General features: G+C 40.0%; 2 protein-coding genes across 2 annotated transcripts; both read left to right on the forward strand.

The window, feature by feature from the left end:
* The first annotated feature begins 59 nt into the window (after positions 1 to 59).
* Positions 60 to 12,485, forward strand: aldh16a1 (aldehyde dehydrogenase 16 family, member A1). Its single transcript, XM_069149853.1, has 17 exons — positions 60 to 380; positions 1,926 to 2,025; positions 2,321 to 2,447; positions 2,548 to 2,705; positions 2,807 to 2,884; positions 3,468 to 3,655; positions 3,766 to 3,924; positions 4,031 to 4,189; positions 5,328 to 5,484; positions 5,704 to 5,779; positions 6,005 to 6,110; positions 6,669 to 6,802; positions 6,966 to 7,136; positions 8,796 to 9,000; positions 9,138 to 9,323; positions 10,153 to 10,278; positions 11,189 to 12,485. Exons 1-17 carry the CDS (start codon positions 291 to 293, stop codon positions 11,363 to 11,365), a joined length of 2,397 nt encoding a protein of 798 aa, XP_069005954.1. The 5' UTR covers positions 60 to 290; the 3' UTR covers positions 11,366 to 12,485.
* A 2,330-nt stretch (positions 12,486 to 14,815) lies between these two features.
* On the forward strand, positions 14,816 to 16,644 carry LOC138198421 (ferritin, liver middle subunit). Its single transcript, XM_069149858.1, has 4 exons — positions 14,816 to 15,135; positions 15,589 to 15,735; positions 15,946 to 16,071; positions 16,176 to 16,644. The coding sequence occupies exons 1-4, from the start codon at positions 15,034 to 15,036 to the stop codon at positions 16,329 to 16,331; spliced, it is 531 nt and encodes a 176-aa protein (XP_069005959.1). The 5' UTR covers positions 14,816 to 15,033; the 3' UTR covers positions 16,332 to 16,644.
* The last annotated feature ends 2,006 nt before the right edge of the window (positions 16,645 to 18,650 follow it).

The following is an 18,650-nucleotide window of genomic DNA, read 5'->3' on the forward strand; positions in this document are numbered from 1 at the left end:
AAACTTTACCCATTTACATGGTCACAGGGCGAAGACACCGGAAGTAAGTAGGAGTGACACCTCTCGCTCCGCGCTAGTGGTTCGTTGCCCTTTGTCAGTGGGTTGGAAGCTAGCGCGCTATTATTGACGCGGAGTGCCAACTAAGTTGCCTTTCTCCGAATCTTTTTCTCCTCAAATCCTTCCTGCTTTCATCTTACAATCTTAAAACTAGAAACTTTCACTCTGAACGCAATTCAGAAACGCGCACACAGCGACGGCGAGATTTATCTCCTCATTGACTTCTTACTATTATGGCTGATAGCAGCACCAAGGCAGTCTACGATATTTTCCAAAGTATGGAGTACGGACCACCTGCAACTTCTAGCTCTGCTACTGCACAGGTACATTTCCGGGATAATATATAATAGAAAAGAGAAGCAGTATCTGTGCTAGCTTTAAAAACAAAACTGTCCTGCGTTCGTTTTTTCCTGTTCAACTATTTGACCATGTGAAGTTCATTAACTGACTGCAACTCACAAGGCAAACATGTGACTCAATTTGACAGTACAGAGTGTAGTTATGAAATGTCAAGGGGGGATGTTAACTTGTTTCAGTCAATAAATTGTACTAGTTTCATGAAGCTGGTATCTGTCATGTCCAATAGTCAGGCCCATGTATGTTTTAGGGGGGTGGTATTACAGGGTTATCTACAAGCACTCTTAACATTTTGACAGATTAAAGGCAGCTCTTATGAGACTCTTTTCAAAATTTGAATTTGGGCTTTGAGACTACAGATTTATAACATAAAAGCCAAATTAAAAACTGAGGCAGGGAGTGACAAATGAAAAATGCTTTTGAGTTGCATTGTAGAAAATGTGGGACCCATTCTTATTTTATTTTTTGTTGAAATGAAATACTAAATTGCTGGATTACCACCTTACCTTTTGAAATGGTTTAATTTGTCACATTTAAATTTAACTGCCATAAAAATTGACTGGGGCGGGTGCTACCATTGTGTGTCAGAGAAGCTTTAGTTTAGGAGGTTCAAAGTGATGTTGAACTCTGTACTTTGATCTTTTATCTGTAAATAGCTGACCCAGTCTGCTTGGCTTACCCAAACAGACAAACCTTCAACCTCTTTCTGACCAATAAAATGTGAGCATGGACATAGGTATTTTTCATTTACAGTGTCTGAACGGCCTCATTCAGATGAATATTGGTATTATATGGAATTGAATTTGATATTGAAAGCATGCTTGGCTGTTATTGTTTCCTGTGTGAGATAGATTTACAATTATTTTCAGTTGTTGTGAAATTTTCCAGGTCAAATCCAAAAATCTATCCCCCCCCCCCTGATTTTCCCAACTTTTGTGCTGATTCGCTTGAGACAAATTGCAGTAGTTGCATGTGAATTTATTCTCTATTTGCCCTGATTTTTATCTGCAAAGATCACAGGTGTACAGATGCAGATGTTAAGACCATGTGAGAGTTGTTCAGCAATCAACTGTGAGCATATGTATTCAGGATGTTTGTTGTACCGTACCCACGCAATGTGGTCCCATATTAAAGGGGAAGATATTAGTTGATGAAGTGATCTGCAACAACTTGACTACTCATTAAAGCCCTTTTCCTGATAAAAATGCTATATTTTCTCTTTGAGGTGTGTAAATTTGCTGCTTCTCTTTATCCTTTGTGATAGCAATTTGCAAATCTTTTGGACTTTTGGTCTGGCAGATCAAGCAAATTGAAGAGCCCTTATTGTCTGAAGGAACTTTTGTTGTATTTTTTTTTTTTTTTTATCTTGTTTTGACATTCAGCAGACCAAACAATTATTAGTTGCAGCACTAATGTGTATTTTAGGGATGGGCTGCACCCTGTTTTGGTTAACTTCTGTGCTCTTGGCTTTTGGGCTGAACCTATTTTCTGTTCTCTGTTTTCTCCATCAGGCCTGGCTGGATCATCATTCCCGTTCTCTGGGTTTCTTCATCGATGGCAAGTTTGTCCGTCCAGCAGAGAGAAAGACCTGCTCCCAGGCTGATTCTAAAGGTAAGAGAAGCCTGAATTTGCACTGCATGGACCGCTGGCACCGAGATCTTTCGTTCTCTTTTTATCAGTGGGGATTTAGCTCATTTAATAGAGGTCAAAACTTTCTGATAAAGTTAATGTTTCAGCCTATTCATGAACATCCTTACAAACTGAACTAAAGAAATAAAAGTCATCTTGTTAGTGATGTTGTCTCCCCCTCATTGTGGTTGTAGCCTTACAAATTACATTCAGATTTGAGTAAAAGGCCATGATGAAACTAACCTCATGCATATTGTTTTTCCCCTCTGTTCTCCAGGTAATATTGTGTGCAGCACAGCATGCGCTGAGGAGGACGATATTTCCCAGTGTGCCTCCTCTGCTGTTAAAGGCCACAAAGCCTGGAGCGGCCTGACCTGCTACCAGAGGGCCAAAGGGCTGCTCAGGTCCAATAAACTCACCTTCTTACATTTATGGAAATTATTTGTTTCAACTACGAGCTTAATATGAAGAGTAGTGTCTGTGTTGCCTGTTCTGCACTAACAGGTTGGTGAGCGTTCTCGGGCAGCACGGACAGTGTGTGTCAGAGCTGTGTGAACTGTGCGAGGCTTCCTGCTCGGCCTCCACCCTGGTCCGACTGCTGCAGTACTACAGCAGCTGGGCTCAGCTCAGAGACACTCTCATCACCAACTGGACACCTCTAGGTGAGGGAATGACAGTGTCTTTACGACAAAGCATTTAGTCTGAGTGCTCATTTTAAATGTCAACATATTTTGTCGTTTTGCTTGCTGTTCTTGTTTTGCAGGTGTGGTGGCAGTGGTCGCTTCTGATGACTGCTCTTTCTACTCCCTAATGCTCAAAGCCCTACCAGCGCTGGCCATGGGTAAAACAAACACACACACACACACACACACACACACACACACACACACACACACACACACACACACACCTATGTTTGTACTTCTATCTTTGTGAGGGGCCCTCATTGACGCAATGTGTTCTCTAACGCCTTGCTCTAACCTTCACCATCACAATTAACTACCAAACCTCAACCCCTTAAAACAAACCCAATTCTAACCTGAGCACTAAAACCAAATGTGAACCCTCAAAGTCAGTCTGTCCTCACTTTCCACAAATGCCCTCACTCCCAAGGTTTAAAACTCAAGAAACAAGTGCACTCGCACTCCAAAAAAGTCATAAAAAAAAATAATTGTCAGTTAGGGCTGCAAGCTTTGAATACTTTAATTATATATTAATCTGCCTTTTAATTTCTTAATTGATAAGTTAAGAACAGTGACCCTGTTCAGGATAAAGGCATGTATAGATAATGGATGAATAGAAAACAATCGCTGATTAAATTTCTGTCAATCAACTCGATCATTGCAGCTCTAATCAAATTTCAAGTTTTTTGTTTCAAACTGGTGTAAAGGGGTGAAGTATAACTGAAAACTGCTTTCTTTCAGGCAACTCTGTTACCGTTGTTCCTGGCCGAAGCACCGCCGCTCCAGCGCTCCTGTTGGCTCAGCTCTTTACAGGAGCAGGACTCCCTGCTGGGGCTCTTAATGTGTTAACAGGAAGTGATATGACGCTGGGTGCCAAAGTGGCCCAGAACAGCAGCATCAGCTACGTCACTTACTGCGGCAACAAGCAGGTTTGTGTGAAAACTGAAGTTATATTTCTATCCATAGTTTAGAACCGAGCTATGTGTGCATTATAAATCTGATTTTACATCATAACAACAGTGTTTCCTTTCTCTCTCAGGATGGGGTGATGCTGTGTAAGGCCACAGCAGGGATGGGGGTTCCTGTGTCCGTCTCTCCATGCGTAGGCGCCTCTTGTCCTTTCATCCTCTTTGAGTCAGCTGATATTGACAGCGCTGTGGAAGAAGTGATAGAGACTGCCTTCAAGAAGAACAAAGAGGTGATGCACACAAAAAAGTATCAACTCGAGAAGGATGAGGTAACTCTCGTGTTACCAGAACGTCCCCCAGTCTGTTTAACAGGCCTCTCTTCCTCACTGCTCTCAGGTACACTGGGTGTTGTGCGTGCAGGAGAGTGTGTTGGACAGTGTTGTGGACCGTCTCCGCCTGCGTATGGCAGGCATGAAGTGTGTCGTCATGCCCAGTGATGCAGACAGGCTCCTTCTGGATGCTGCAGTACAGGAGGCTCAGCAGCAGGGGGCCACGGTTAGTAAAATAAAAACTGAGAAAGAGGTGTTGTGTTGACACAATCACTATAAACATGTTTAATGTACAGATGTAATCTAATAATTAAAATAAAATACACTTTTTGTTCAAAATTTGTTGAACAGATAAATTATACTAAAGCCATTAACCACGACGGCAGATTTAATACAGTGATTTTTTTTTATTTCAACCAGGTAACCTACATTAAATTATAATAATCTTGCAAATTAAAAGTTCAAAGACGCCATTCTTCTGTTTTTACAACAATGTCTTCATCTTTTAATGGATTTTTCTTTTCTTAATCAGGACTGCAAGGGACATAAGTCATTGAATTAATTGTTTTATTCTTAGTTTTTTGTGTTTATTTGTCTTAATCTCTTTGTTTTTATTTCTTTCAGATATGTCAAATTAATGAGTAGTGTTTTCTAACTGGCTAACTATTGGGGTTTCAGTACTTTCTGAGACACAAGTGAAGCCCAAAAACTGACAGAAATGTTGTGGTCTTCGATAAAGACAAGAGAAATGCAATTGAGTGGGAGCATAATGTTTATAGGGATAGAAGTGTGGTGTCTGTGAACCTCCATGTAATGGCAGCGAACGTGGTGAGCGTTGCAATCTAAAACGCTTTAGCTGCCGTTTCACGAGTTTATACTGTGATGCCACATTAGTATAGCATCATATGCATTGTCTGGTGTTGTTTTATGAGGAAACTTAGCTTCTGCTTGGTAGCTAACTTCAAAGGCAACTGCCCCGTGTCTTTAGTAGTTTCATGTAAACCAGCTCAGCCCAGTCTTCTCCTCTTCTGCAAAACTTTGTCTTTTGTTTGACACCTTCCTTTGATTATTCAACTAACATTAGTGATGTATTGATGTGTCTACATTCAGTTCACATTTTTATTTAATATACTTTTGCTGTACTTTTAGTAATAATTTTTTTTTTAAAAACATCCATTATATAGTTACCATAGTGCTGTTTTATACTTGTTCAAATTAACCACTTGTGCAAAACCCAAAGTGTTCGCTTTCACACTCATACGAAGAAAAAAGAGAAGCGAGCAGCAACATTTGAGAAACTGTATACTGATTGATTTGTTTCCAGGGTGAGTAATTATTGTTTCTCTCTCTCTCTCTCTCCTCAGCTGGTTCAGTCATGTGCTGCTCCCCCTTCAGGTGCCCTGTACCCTCCCACAGTGCTCTGTGGGGCTGCCCCCTCCTCACCGTGTGTTGTCAGCCCCACTCCGGGACCGCTCCTGCCTCTCATGACCTTCAGAAGCAACACCGAAGCAGTGACCCTGGGTAATACAGGAAGCATTATCATCATTACTCTTATCTATTATCACAGAGACTGAGATAAAATGTTGAATGTTTGGGCCCGTAGTGGCTCCTACTCTGCATTTTCAATAGCTTGTACTGATCTCTCTGTTGAATAAAACACATTTCAGAAGAACGTTACACTCCATGTTTTAATAGTGAATTTTCCATTTTAATCACAGTAATGGTCTCTGTTCTGTGCAGGGAACCACACTCCTCATGGCCAGGCAGCATCCATCTGGACTGAAGACCTGACGTTGGCTTTGGAGGTGGCTAAGAGGTAAACACATTCACACATTTCTCTGTATAATTTACCTCTTCTATTTGTTTTTCAATGAAATCTTCAAATTTTTGTGTGTTTCTTTGTCTCTATGTTCACTATACAAATAATAACATTAATTTATAGGAATCTTAAAGAATTAATAATTATATTTCTTTACCTTTTGTCATCTCCTCTATTGTACCTTCCTGAATGGCCACTGATTTCTTCTTCCTCTCTTCCCAGTCTGTCAGTCGGCTCTGTGTGGGTGAATTCCCGACCGTTGTCTGACCCGTGTCTACCTGTCTCTGGTCACAAAGACAGTGGTACCTGCACTGACGGAGGACAGGAGGTGGTTTTCTCTCACACGTTTAACCCTTTGACTGGTGACACCTAAAAAGCCCCACTGGAATTTAGTAAAAGATTGTGATTCTTAACAGAGATGAGAGACATCATTTGAAGATTAGGATATTTTGCCATGAAGTTAGATGTATGGTGTTTCTGAACTTCCCAATAGTGTTAGATCGCTTACTGTACCTAGCAGCTGTGATTAAGTGGTGCCAAATTATGTTTTAACAATGACATTCACGTCATTGCCATTGGCAAGATTAACAAACAAACAAACTCTGGACCAACCACTGCTCTGTAAATATTTATAGTTATTTTTAATTAACTGAATGGTGGAAAAGCTTTATAACAAATAGCTCCAAAAATGTTTTATTTTTTTTATACCCAACTGATTTTAGGTTAAAGGAAAATATATTCTGTATTTAGTTATATTTGTACTCATCTCATATGCTTTTACTGTATTTTGTTGGTTCTGGAGCTCCCGCACAGATCAAACAGTCTTACTAACCACTCTGCTGGTAATATTTTATGAAATATTAACCGCCTTTCTGCTTTCTGCCAGGGTCTGTACCAGTTTCTACGCCTGTCCTCTTCCTCCCCTCCTCTTCCACGCTCCTCCCCTGTCTCTATGGACTACTCAAAGTTTGGAACAGGAGCATCTCCAGCTATCATTCCAGATGGTTCAGACTCTGCCAGGTAGGTTTGCAATTCTCAGTCCACCTCATGTCATGTTTCTAAGGTATCACAAGACCTCACGGCCACATAAGTAACACAAGTATTTAACTAACAGTATGCTACACATTAATTCAGGCAGGGTTAAAGAGATGACGTTATGTTCTGTACATATCTCTCCCATCAGTTCTCCTCAGTCCTACCTGCAGTTTGTTGGTGGTAAGGCATGTAAATCAGTGTCTGGCTGCAATGTGGCTGTGCAGTCACCAGGGGGCGGTGGTGTAATGGCTTACTATCCAGACGGAGGTCGCAAAGATGTCCGCAATGCTGTGGAGTCTGCTATCAAAGTCCAGCCTGGGTGAGAGCTTTGCCAAACAAAAATATTCACAAACACATACACACAAGCAGCACACTGAATTACAAAAGTGCAACTATAAAAAAACAAAACAAAACACAGACATATATTATAGTTGCAAACTCCCACATCGGACACAGTTGTACTTATTAAATGTGAAGAAGAGATGCAGCCTGTTCCAAAACTTGGGTTTAACAAACTTTAAGACTAACTCTTGACGAAGAAGAATTTTCTAAATGGTTACCTCTAAGTATGTTAACCTAACCCGTAAACATCATCAGTGGATCTCTGATAGAACTATTTATCATGGCAATGGAAGAATAACCAGCAGAGCCTCCACTTACTACCTCCATGTAAATTGTGCCTCATTTAAAAGTTTTTAAATAGATACATCCAGCTGACATTGGATGGGGACAAAATGCACTTGTTAGGAATTAAAGATGAAATACATAAATATAGATCAGAAGGGTGACGAAGACAAGATGGTTTCTTTTGCATTATGTTTTTTCGTTTAAATTATTGTTGGCCCAACAGCAATCAGTCACTGTATATCTCAGTATGTGTTAGATGTAAATCTTGTCACCATAATGTTAAAACTCTCAAGATGGTGCATATTCAGCTCATATTTAGAATCTCTTATCTCTAATATGATAACTATCATAGAGCTGTGACATCAGTGTGACCAATCAGACAATGACAAATTTCACTGATCAGTGGATATAGTTTTTACTCCTGGATTACCACCGTAATGTGAACTAATGGTCCTATTACAGGAGAACTGCTGATGGCCTGACAGTGTTCTCATTTCATGTGCAGAGTGTTGTAATAAAATCTTCTACTTGAGAAAAAAAAAAGTAAGGGCAACACATTGATCCTGAGGTGTGGAGGATTCCACAATATTTAATATTCATACAGTCAACTTACAGTTAACAGACTGACTTTTCTCTTCATATAAATCACAGACAGCTCAAATTGTGTATCGCATTATTTCAGGGGATTTTTGACCATCCTCTAATCCTTCATTGTAAAAAAACATTCAACTGAGACTTTGAATTCCATCATTTATATATCCAGTAGTGTTTTTAGTTACTTTACTTATGCTTAGCTTACGTACAGTACACTTTAGAAATAGCCCTATCATGTCAGTGGTCTGAACAATCATGATCAGCAATTAAAATATATACATTCAATTCTAGAATTACTTGTGATTGGTGTGATGTGCGTTGTGCAATTGACTCTCACAAGGTCTCGCGTGTTGTAAGTTGTTTCGCAACTCAGTGAACTGTGTTTATCATCACCAATCAAAGTCCAACTTGACTTTGAGAGCCGATAAAAAGACAAATTTGCTGAGTCATTACACAATATATCAACAAAGTACATGGGTAAGCACCAACCAAGTGTCTCAACAGTGTAATTTCACAATAATCCAATAAACACAGGTCATCGTGTCAGAATAAAAAACATTAAAAGCCCTGGACAAGTTCACTCTTATTTTCCTGCAGGGCATTCATACGTTAAGTTTTTTACTTTTATTTCCAGTTTATAGATCTTAACCAAAACAATGAAATGTAAGATGACACCACAACGATGTTGGCACATCTGTACCGGCACCAATGCTTCTTCACAATCATTTTATTTTTTGAACATCTTTCCCTTCTCTAGCTGGATGAAAAAGAGTCCATCTGCACGCGCTCAGTCACTGTACTCTCTGGCTAAGGGCCTGGAGGCAAAAAGGAGGGAAGTAGCTGCATCAATCAACATCCAGACTGGTCTCCCAATGGACCAGAGTGACAATGAGGTGGAGCTGAGCATCACCAGGCTCAGTGTCTGGGCAGCTTACTGTGACAAAGTCCAGGGAGGATCTCTGGTGAGGCCTTTTATATATAGAAAGTTACTAAAGCCATGAGAATATAAAGTGGTATTAGGTGAGATGATAGTCAGGAAGATTGAGCAGAGTCTACTGATCTCCAAACTTTTGCCTCTTTTGGTTTCCCTCTCCTTCAGCCCATGCCGCAGTCTGGCTCTGCTCTCTCCCTCCCTGAAGCCCTTGGAATCGTGGGGATTGTCCTACCCGACAAAAATCCCCTCCTCTCCATGGTAACACTTCTCGGGGCAGCAATTGCCACAGGCAACGCAGTCATCATGGTCCCCAGTCAGAAGCATCCACTGCCTGTCTTGGCATTCATCCAGGTAAGTGTGAAGATGTTCAGTGTGCTGCGCTGCAAATTTGTTTATGGAGGAGGAAACATTTGGGCTTTTCAGATATTATTAAATTTTTCAGCATCCATTTTGATTTAAGAGGTTCAACATTCCAGAGACTGCTGCAAGGTCTTTTTTAAGAACTCTTGAGACAACCTTGTTTAAACTCATACATAATTGCGACATCCAGCATGTTATGAAGAACAAGGTCAATCAACTTTTTTTCTGATCCACATAAAGCTCAAGCCTCTGCTCCACTAAGGAGTCTAAAGATAACAGCAGACATAAACGTCATATCTATGTGAAAATGATGAGGAGACTTCAAATTAATACATGAAACAAACATAAGTATCTTATTGTTCAATGTGGTTTTTCACCAATTGATGTTTCTTTTAAATATGTCATCTTGTTGCACCCTCTTCTTCTACAATGGCTTAGTGGCGCCCATCAGGAGAATCTGTGCTGCCAGCTTTTCAATTCAATGATCCAACTCCCTATGTTTTGCATAGTGAATAGTGGATTCAAACATACAGTACATACATTTTCATTTTCTAATTTTCAGGACATTAGGTTAATATCTGCACTAAATTAGAATGAAAACCTGACAATACAGTCAGTGCTTCAGTTTACTGAGACCATTGGGTTTGACAGACAGATGCAGATAAGAGCAGGGATACACCACAGTCATAAATCTCCATCATGTTGCTGTGCGATAACATTACTAACCACCAATGAAAACACCTGTGTACATGTCTTTATGTACCTGTAAACACTGATTTAAACTTAATGGCACCTTCTCCTCCTCCTCGACCCCCTTCAGGTGCTGCAGTCTTCAGATCTGCCAGCAGGTCTGGTCAATGTCGTTACAGGAAGTAGAGACCAGCTGACAGCGGCTCTTGCTAATCACAGTGTCATCAAGGCCATCTGGTACTGGGGGAGCGCTGAGGTGAGGACAGCACACGGACAACACTTTCCAATTTCCAACACTTCTTTTGTCAAATTAAACCGGGTTAGTTAATATGGGTAAGTCTGTGGGCATGACAGTTCTGACAGGACTTGGGTCACAACCCGGAGAGATACATAACATTTTAACTCACAGACAGAAAAAATGTCAGGAGCCTTTCTGGAGTTAAAATGGAGCTGAACTGGATTGGCAAGTGAAGCATGTTGAAAACACTGCTGCACAGGTCACACTCCTGCCATTTCACTTTCTTACAACCACTTGCGGCTTTTCTTTTGGTTATGGGTCTTTGTGTACTGTTTCTTAAATGCCTTGAGTTTGCTTATCTGCTTTTGTAATCTGTTTGATTCAACAGCATTTACAATGCTGCCCTTCACTGTCTGGACTGTATCTTGATCTTTTCCATGTAAAGGAGCTCCTGCACTTCAAAATCCTGCCAAGTCTCCATGTTAATTCGATTCTTGTTTATCTCAACCCATTTCAAAAGATTCCTACCGGCGCTGCAGCTTTATATGCAACAGCAACCTGTGACAGTTGCGTTAAAACCATGTGCCTCCATTTGAAATGAGTGACATTCATTTGTTGTTAGCAACCCAAGTAGGTACACCTCGCATAGAAATCGACAGCTGTGCGACCCTTGACCCTCAAGAGGTGTCTCGCAAAACTGTGTTGGACATAATGAGTTGACTCTTTAAACACGACATCAGTGTGGGTATAATACTGGCTGACCCCTCAGTGTGAAAGCCCAAACCCAGATATTAATGGGGGAGGGATCAGAGCTCCTGAGAGCAGCCATCTCCCTAATTAACAATGCCTTAGAAAATGGAGAGAATTCTTTTGACTGAGCCGTATCACATATAACCATCTTCATTCCTGTTCTGATTTACTGCTGTAGGGCTGTCAGTACCTCCAACACACCTGCACCAGCCCCCTAAAAACCCTGCGCCTGTACTGTCAGAAGGATAAGGAGGGGAACGGCGGCAAGGACTGGACTCGGTCTCATTCCTCTCTTCTAGAGGAAACGTGGAGGAATGCTGTCCAGTGGAAGAGTGTGTGGATTCCTACTGCATAAAGAGACAGAGGCAGGGAGAATGATGGGTGAAGATGGTGACAGGTTTACAGATCTCAACTGTCTTAACATCAGCTTTTAGTGTTTAACAGTTACCTGTAAGATGTAGATTTAAAAAAGAGATTTAAAAACTATTGGAAACAGTCAGAAATAGCAAAACAACATGGATTCAGAAGCAGAGAGGAAATGAGTGGGCAGAAAAGATTATATATTAGATTTGATTTTGAGGTTATGGCAGAATGCCATTGAGACTCAATCTGGGGAGAAGTTTGAAATTAGATGCTTAAATATTTCAGGAAAGAAAACATCGACTTGTTCTTGACTGTAAAATATTTTTTCACATAAATGTATATAAATAAAAGGGTTATTTTTTGCATATTTTATTTGTTTTATTAGATGGCATCCAATAATTCTTTGTTGGTTTTTGGCATTTTCACACAATTTGTAAAAAAAAAAAAAAAAAAAAGGAAAACAAAAATGATGCCAGCCTTAACCTTCAACCAGCAAACATAGATCCATTGGAGCTCATGTGACATTTTGCTTGTGTGGCCAAAGACTTTGATACACCACAACAGAAAAATAGTAAAATGGAAGGTACATCACCAATAGCTGCTCTTAAGTATGATTCTTCTTTGGTATAAAGAGATGCTATTTAAGCAATTAAAATGACAAAAGCTGTTGATTCTCTACCTCTGTTTTCTGCTATCATGTCATCACATGCCTTATTAGTCTGTTTGAAGGATCTTGACTTTTAGGTCAGCTTTTACACACACTTAAAAGAAACAGCAGTTGTAGGTGTGAAGTGTTTTTCTTTCACTTCACCAGGTTCTTTCGAAACCTGTTGTTCAGGTGCTTCAGAGTTCTGTCAGTGATTGAAAAAATGTATCCTGTGTCAATTCAATCCAAAAAATGTTTACTGTGTGTCTTCATTACTGTAGAACAATACTTTAACTTGTTGCCATTGAAGGTTACTTATTATTCTGCGGTGCAAACATTCCTCGTGAAATCCCTTTTTTCCAAGTTGAAGTTCACACTGAAATATACGTTTTTCAAATTTGTATGTGCATATCCTCAGAATGATACTGTCTGTCTAATTGCCATAATTAAAAGAAGATTTAAAGAATTTAAACTCTCCTTTGTCATTTTACTGCCTTACTCACAGCATGGCTATTGAGTTGTGAGCTGGTCTGCCACTTTGGTCCAGATTGAAATGTCTCAACAACAGTATGAACATTCGCTCAGCTGTTCATGTATACCAGACCATTTATCCAAATTACCTCTTCCCCAATTGTTGACATTAAGCTAACATTTGTGATTTTAAACTAATGAAAGCATGGTCAGCCTTATTCTTGCTTAACATCCACTTGCATGCATTGTAGACATGTTAGCAGAGAGGCACTTCTGTACCTAAACAGCATCACAGCTGCTAGCATTGCATAGTCTGAGACTTAGGATGACAAAACCAAGACTGCAGCATCAAAGTTAAGACATAAACTATATGACATTAGAGCTATAAGATGAAAACAGGAGTACATATCTGTTGTGACTGAGCAGCTTCACTTACACAGGTTTTAAGAAAATAAAGAAATACAGTAACTTCCTTCCTTACACTGGTATTTCCATGTTTACGCATCTGCCAAGTGTCACTGACGATCCAGACTTTTCTATAGCAGACATTTTTTGTCAAACAACACTGGTGTTACCAATGAATATTAAATGTTTCACTTCATGCAAGAACTGTTTGGGGCAACTAATGGGGAACATGTAAAAAGAAACATGCAAATCCTGTTGATAATATTTAGACTTGGCTCTGTTAGTTACTACTAATACACATTAAAACATGTAATAATGCATGTTCATTACAGTTTTCAGCAAGTCATGCTCAGTTTTGGTTCCTTTTTTTCCCATAATGTCTGTTCCTTTTTATTTTTCCAAACTGGTTCTAGCCAGCAGAGCACGAGGTCAACTTCTAGTCTGTGTGGGAGAAGTCCCCTCCCTCTCACTGCCTCCCTGACCTAAACAGAATATTCTAACAGGAAGGATTGTTTGGAAGGTGTGGAATGCTGAGTCACAACAATGACACAGCACAATCTTCAGCTGAACCTGATACTACTTCTGTAGAAGACTAAGACATGATGACAAAGCACAAATTAAAGATGACAGATAAGGGTGCTGCCTTAACTGCTGAGTCACAACATGTATATTGTCTATATACATGCAGTGTACCAATAGACACAGTAATCCTTATTGTAATTTCAGTCTTTGAGGGAGTAAACTCAAGCAGAGGATAAAATTCACTTTTTTAATATAATCTTACAGCTCAACATGAAGGGCTCCCACAATATTAACATGTCTCTCTGTATTTACCATATAAGGGATAAATGACATTGTATTATGGTGTCACTGAGTCCAGTTGGATTTATACCCCTGGCAGTTGTGTTGCAAGACTCCAGTAGCTTCCTAAAAAGGCAACGTTGTACATTAATTGTAAATAGAATAATTCTGTTGTCTCTCATTGATAAAATGGTACAAATTCTCAGACCTTTTTTTTTTTTTTTTTTTTTTTTTTAGCCTGCAACAGTGCTGTGGTATTGAGTCATACAATAAAACAAAAAACACTGTGGTGATATCTGATATCAGCAGTTTAAAAAGTCAGGTGGTGTCTTAATGATGAAACACAAGTTCAGTTTATAGTGGCTGTATGCAGAGGGATGAAAGTCAACTACATCTGACCTAGTTGTATGTACAGTGCCTACATTTATGAGAAGTATCAACAATGTAATGCTGTATCAGCCTACATATGGCTATATTAAACAAGATTGAAGCTAGACATTGACTCGTGTTTTTTTTTTTGCAATTTAGACAAAAATACAATATTTTATTTGTTTTTTTCACTGTGATCATTCAAATGTATTTTGAACAGATATGCAAAACCTTGTAAACATAAAAACTGGTGCTAATATACAGATTCATCTATTTATGTAATATTTTGTGTTACATATATTTTTGTGTTTCATTGTTTGGGTGATAATATCATCTATTCAGTTCTCCACATCCACAAATCAAAATAACCTAACTCTAAACCCTCCTTTTATTTCTTGGCAATTTAATCAAATACATGAAGTACAAAAAAATTATGAAGACTTTTAACATTTTAAATGCACAAGGCCTATATTTCATTTGGACTCACATCAAATGCAAACTCCTCTGGTTTGTTTTCCTTTGATATGATTGTATGACAGATATCAATAAAATACCTTAATTGTTTTGTTTTTTTTAAGTTATTGGGAAAATATTAACTTTTATTTCCCTGAATCTGGCGAAAAAAAATGCAACTCTATTCCTTTTTTTGCAACTCTGTCATGTGCCTCTTTACCCCCGGAAATGCGTACATTTACGTCATGTGTGTCACGAGGTCCGCAGTGGCGTATATATAAATAGAGGAGGTACCCCTCTGACACAGCACACCAGGGAAGAAATTTTCGAGGAGTTCTTGCTTCAACAGTGTTTGAACGGAACTTCTTCCTTCGCCCCGGTACTTATCCAAATTCGTCTGCATTCCGGACTTGGAAAAACCATCTGCTACTTGAACACTACTGAAGAAGTCGACGTTAAGCTCCTATTTTTGTATCGTTTTGTTAAGAAAAAAGCCTCAGAAAAAAACAGCCAAAATGGAGTCCCAAGTGCGCCAGAACTACCACCGCGACTGCGAGGCCGCCATCAACCGGATGCTCAACATGGAGATGTTTGCTTCTTACACCTACACTTCTATGGTGAGAAACACACACCATTACCAATGATTATGTGTAAAAGTATATATCAATATCTGCGTACTGTTTATTCCCCTGTCACATTACCTCATGATCAGACTTTGTGAGAAAGGGAATAATATTGAATACATGTCCTAAATAATTGTTAGTGTATGAGCGTAGAATATCTCTTGTATGATTAGTTGATTTATAAATGCAGGTTTTCAGTGCTAGCTGGCTGTTACTGTGTTTCTTGTTTGTTAACTCATGGGCAGGTTGCCACATATGGAATGAAAACTGCTGTGTCATGCTTAGGTTGCCCGTTTTCAACTCTGTTTTCTCATAACTCATGGGCTTGCCCACTACCAAGCTGCATAACTACTATTTGTCACAATGTTTTTTTGCACTATAATGATGGGTGATATGTCCTAATAACTGCCTTTTTATGCTCTTGGCTTTGTCTCTCCTCTCCCTCAGGCCTTTTACTTCTCCCGTGACGATGTGGCCCTCCCAGGCTTCACCCATTTCTTCAAGGAGAACAGTGATGAGGAGAGGGAGCACGCTGAGAAATTGCTATCCTTCCAAAACAACAGAGGAGGACGCATTTTCCTCCAGGACATCAAGGTCAGTGCAGGCTAGAGAAGTAGCATGGCTGTGACTTGCCTCACATCACTGTGTCTAGAACAGATAAACAGAGGTTAATGGTCACTGTTGTGACACTTGTTCCCTCACATTTGTTTTGGAGTAGAAACTATTGATTCAGATCTTTATGCATCATGTACACAAGGCCTAATATGATAAGTCTGCTGTAACGTTGCTGTTTTTCATTTGCAGAAGCCTGAGCGTGATGAGTGGGGGAGTGGCCTGGAGGCCATGCAGGCTGCCCTGCAGCTGGAGAAGAATGTCAACCAGGCTCTGCTGGACCTGCACAAGCTGGCCTCTGAGCATACAGACCCTCATGTAAGTTGTATTTAGAGGGAAGAAGGTCCCAGCTTAAGTCAAACTCGATTTTAAACAAAAAATGTCCATCTTTACCCCACTAACAAATGTTGTCATGTTCTCAGCTGTGCGACTTCCTGGAGACCCACTACCTGAATGAGCAGGTGGAGGCCATCAAGAAGCTGGGGGACTACATCACTAACCTCACTCGCATGGACGCCCACAACAATAAGATGGCAGAGTACCTGTTCGACAAGCACACCCTGGGGGGCAAGAGCTAAACGCAAAAACCTAGGCGTGAGCCTGGAGTGAAAATCTTAAAACACAGGCTGTCAACTAAACGCCTATCTGCTCCAGGTTTTCATTCACTCAATATAATTTCATATCTGATTTGGTTAACCAAAAAGCTGGCACAATAACCTCTGGTTCTTTGTGGTGGAGTTGCATGGTTTGTTTAATGCCATATGGAAGGATGGATGCCTGTCAGCTTGTGTCTTTGCCAATAAGCCTCCTTGTGTGTGGCATTTTTGAAACAAAGATTGTGGTAGAGTGTTTCTGATCTGTTCTTAATCTGAATAAACTTTCTGAGCTGAACTTTGGTGTCTGTCTGAATCTTATGACTTGTCTTTACCAAAAGCACTGGGATGATGTTTACACATGAATCAAGCTAGATATCTAGCATCAACCTTTTAATGGAGTTGAGCAGAGAGGAGTCAGTCGGTATAGTTTAAATGGCAAATTCTTGATCAACATTGACAAACTTACTTTAACTACAGTAATGGGATAATTGTGGGTCTGAATTCTTGAGGATGCTTACTTGGCCATTGAAGTCAACATAACCTTTGACCTTTGCAGAGCTTAGCTGACTGGTATTTTAGTAATCCTTATTTGACAGTAGGGTGCTGAAATATTTATGAAATGTAGATATGTCTATCTTTGAACTCTAAACAGTATGACAGATCTGAGCCCCAAAATAAACTTAAGTCCTATGTTAACTTATTAATTCAATTCACTTTTATTTATATAGCGCCAAATCACACCACGGGTTATTTCATGGAACTTAACACATTACAGCTGAAACAGAATTATACAGAGAAACCCAACAATTCGACAATTGCCACAATGCCTCCTTAAGGGAGAAAAACCTCCAACAGAGGGAAGGAAAAACTCCTTAACAGGAAGAAACCTCTGACAGAACCAGGCTCAGAGGTGGGAGGCCATCTGCCTCGACCGGTTGGGGTGAGAGGAGAGCATAGAGAGAAAAGGACAGCATAGAGATGCAAGACATGAACTGGTGGTGGGGCTGACAATCGCAGAGCAGAGACATGCAGCTCCATTGCCAGGACATCTGCAAAATAAAGAACAGAAACCACGTGAGCGAGGGAACTGAATGGAGACGACAGACAATAAGCAGAAACTATGGGAGAGAAAAAGCATGAAGTTAATGACGTGATGGTGAGATATGAGTCTACAGAGAGTTAAAGAGTGAGAGGAAAGTGCATAACGAGGTCCCCCAGCAGCCTGGGCCTATAACAACATAACTAAGGGTTGGTTCAGGGCCACCTGAACCAGCCCTAACTATAAGCTTTATCAAAAAGGAAAGTTTTGAGTCTAACCTTAAAGCTAGAGAGGGTTTCTGCCGCTTGAACACAAACTGGGAGCTGGTTCCACAGGGGAGGAGCCTGAAAACTGAAGGCTCTGCCTCCCATTCTACTTTTGGAAACTCTGGGAACCACAAACAGGCCAGCATTCTGAGAGTGAAGTGCTCTGTCAGGATGATATGGTTCTATAAGATCTCGGAGATAAGATGGAGCCTGGGAATGAAGAGCTTTGTAAATCAGCAGGAGGATTTCAAATTCTATTCTTGATTTAACAGGAAGCCAATAAAGCTAAAACTGGAGAAATATGATCTCTCTTGCTAAATCCCATCAGTACTCTTGCAGCAGAATTTTGGATTAACTGCAGGGTTTTTAATGAGTAATTTGGACATCCTAACAGCAAAGAATTACAATAATCCAGCCTGGAAGTAACAAATGCATGAATGAGTTTTTCTGCGTCACACTGAGGAAGGATTTTCCTGATTTTATTAATATTACATAGATGAAAGAAGGCAGTCCTGGAAACTTGCTTTATATGGTGTCTAAAGGACAAATCCTCATCAGAGATGACTCCAAGGTTCCTCACAGTGGTGCTGGAGGCCATGACAATGTCGTCCAGAGTAACTAAGTGATTAGAGAAAGAGTTTCTGAGGTGTTTAGGACCAAGTACAAGTGTCTGAATTTAGAAGCAGGACATTTTTGGTCATCCAGGCCTTTATGTCTTTCAAACATTCTTCAAGTTTTACGAACTGATTAGTTTCATCTGGTTTCATAGAAAGATATAGCTGCGTGTCATCTGCATAACAATGGAAATTGATACAGTGCTTCCTGATGACATCTCCTAATGGAAGCATGTACAAAGTGAAAAGTATTGGGCCTAACACTGAGCCTTGTGGAACTCCATAACTAACTCTTGTTTGTCTGTGAGATTTGAACCAGTCTAATGCAGTTCCTTTGATCCTCGTAACATCTTCCAATCTCTGCAATAAAATCGTATGATCA

Source organism: Embiotoca jacksoni, unplaced genomic scaffold (assembly GCF_022577435.1).
Source record: "Embiotoca jacksoni isolate LCO1_2020_lvr unplaced genomic scaffold, fEmbJac1.0.p SCAF_15, whole genome shotgun sequence".
Classification (NCBI taxonomy): Eukaryota; Metazoa; Chordata; class Actinopteri; family Embiotocidae; genus Embiotoca; species Embiotoca jacksoni.

Excerpts from the sequence above, each read along its gene's own strand:
- aldh16a1 (XM_069149853.1), top strand. The coding sequence starts at position 291 with ATGGCTGATAGCAGCACCAAGGCAGTCTACGATATTTTCCAAAGTATG. Across the intron at positions 4,190-5,327 it reads CTCAGCAGCAGGGGGCCACG|CTGGTTCAGTCATGTGCTGC; the intron begins GTTAGTAAAATA and ends CTCTCTCCTCAG. Across the intron at positions 7,137-8,795 it reads GCTATCAAAGTCCAGCCTGG|CTGGATGAAAAAGAGTCCAT; the intron begins GTGAGAGCTTTG and ends TCCCTTCTCTAG.
- LOC138198421 (XM_069149858.1), top strand. The coding sequence starts at position 15,034 with ATGGAGTCCCAAGTGCGCCAGAACTACCACCGCGACTGCGAGGCCGCC. Across the intron at positions 15,736-15,945 it reads TTTTCCTCCAGGACATCAAG|AAGCCTGAGCGTGATGAGTG; the intron begins GTCAGTGCAGGC and ends TTTCATTTGCAG. Across the intron at positions 16,072-16,175 it reads CTGAGCATACAGACCCTCAT|CTGTGCGACTTCCTGGAGAC; the intron begins GTAAGTTGTATT and ends TCATGTTCTCAG.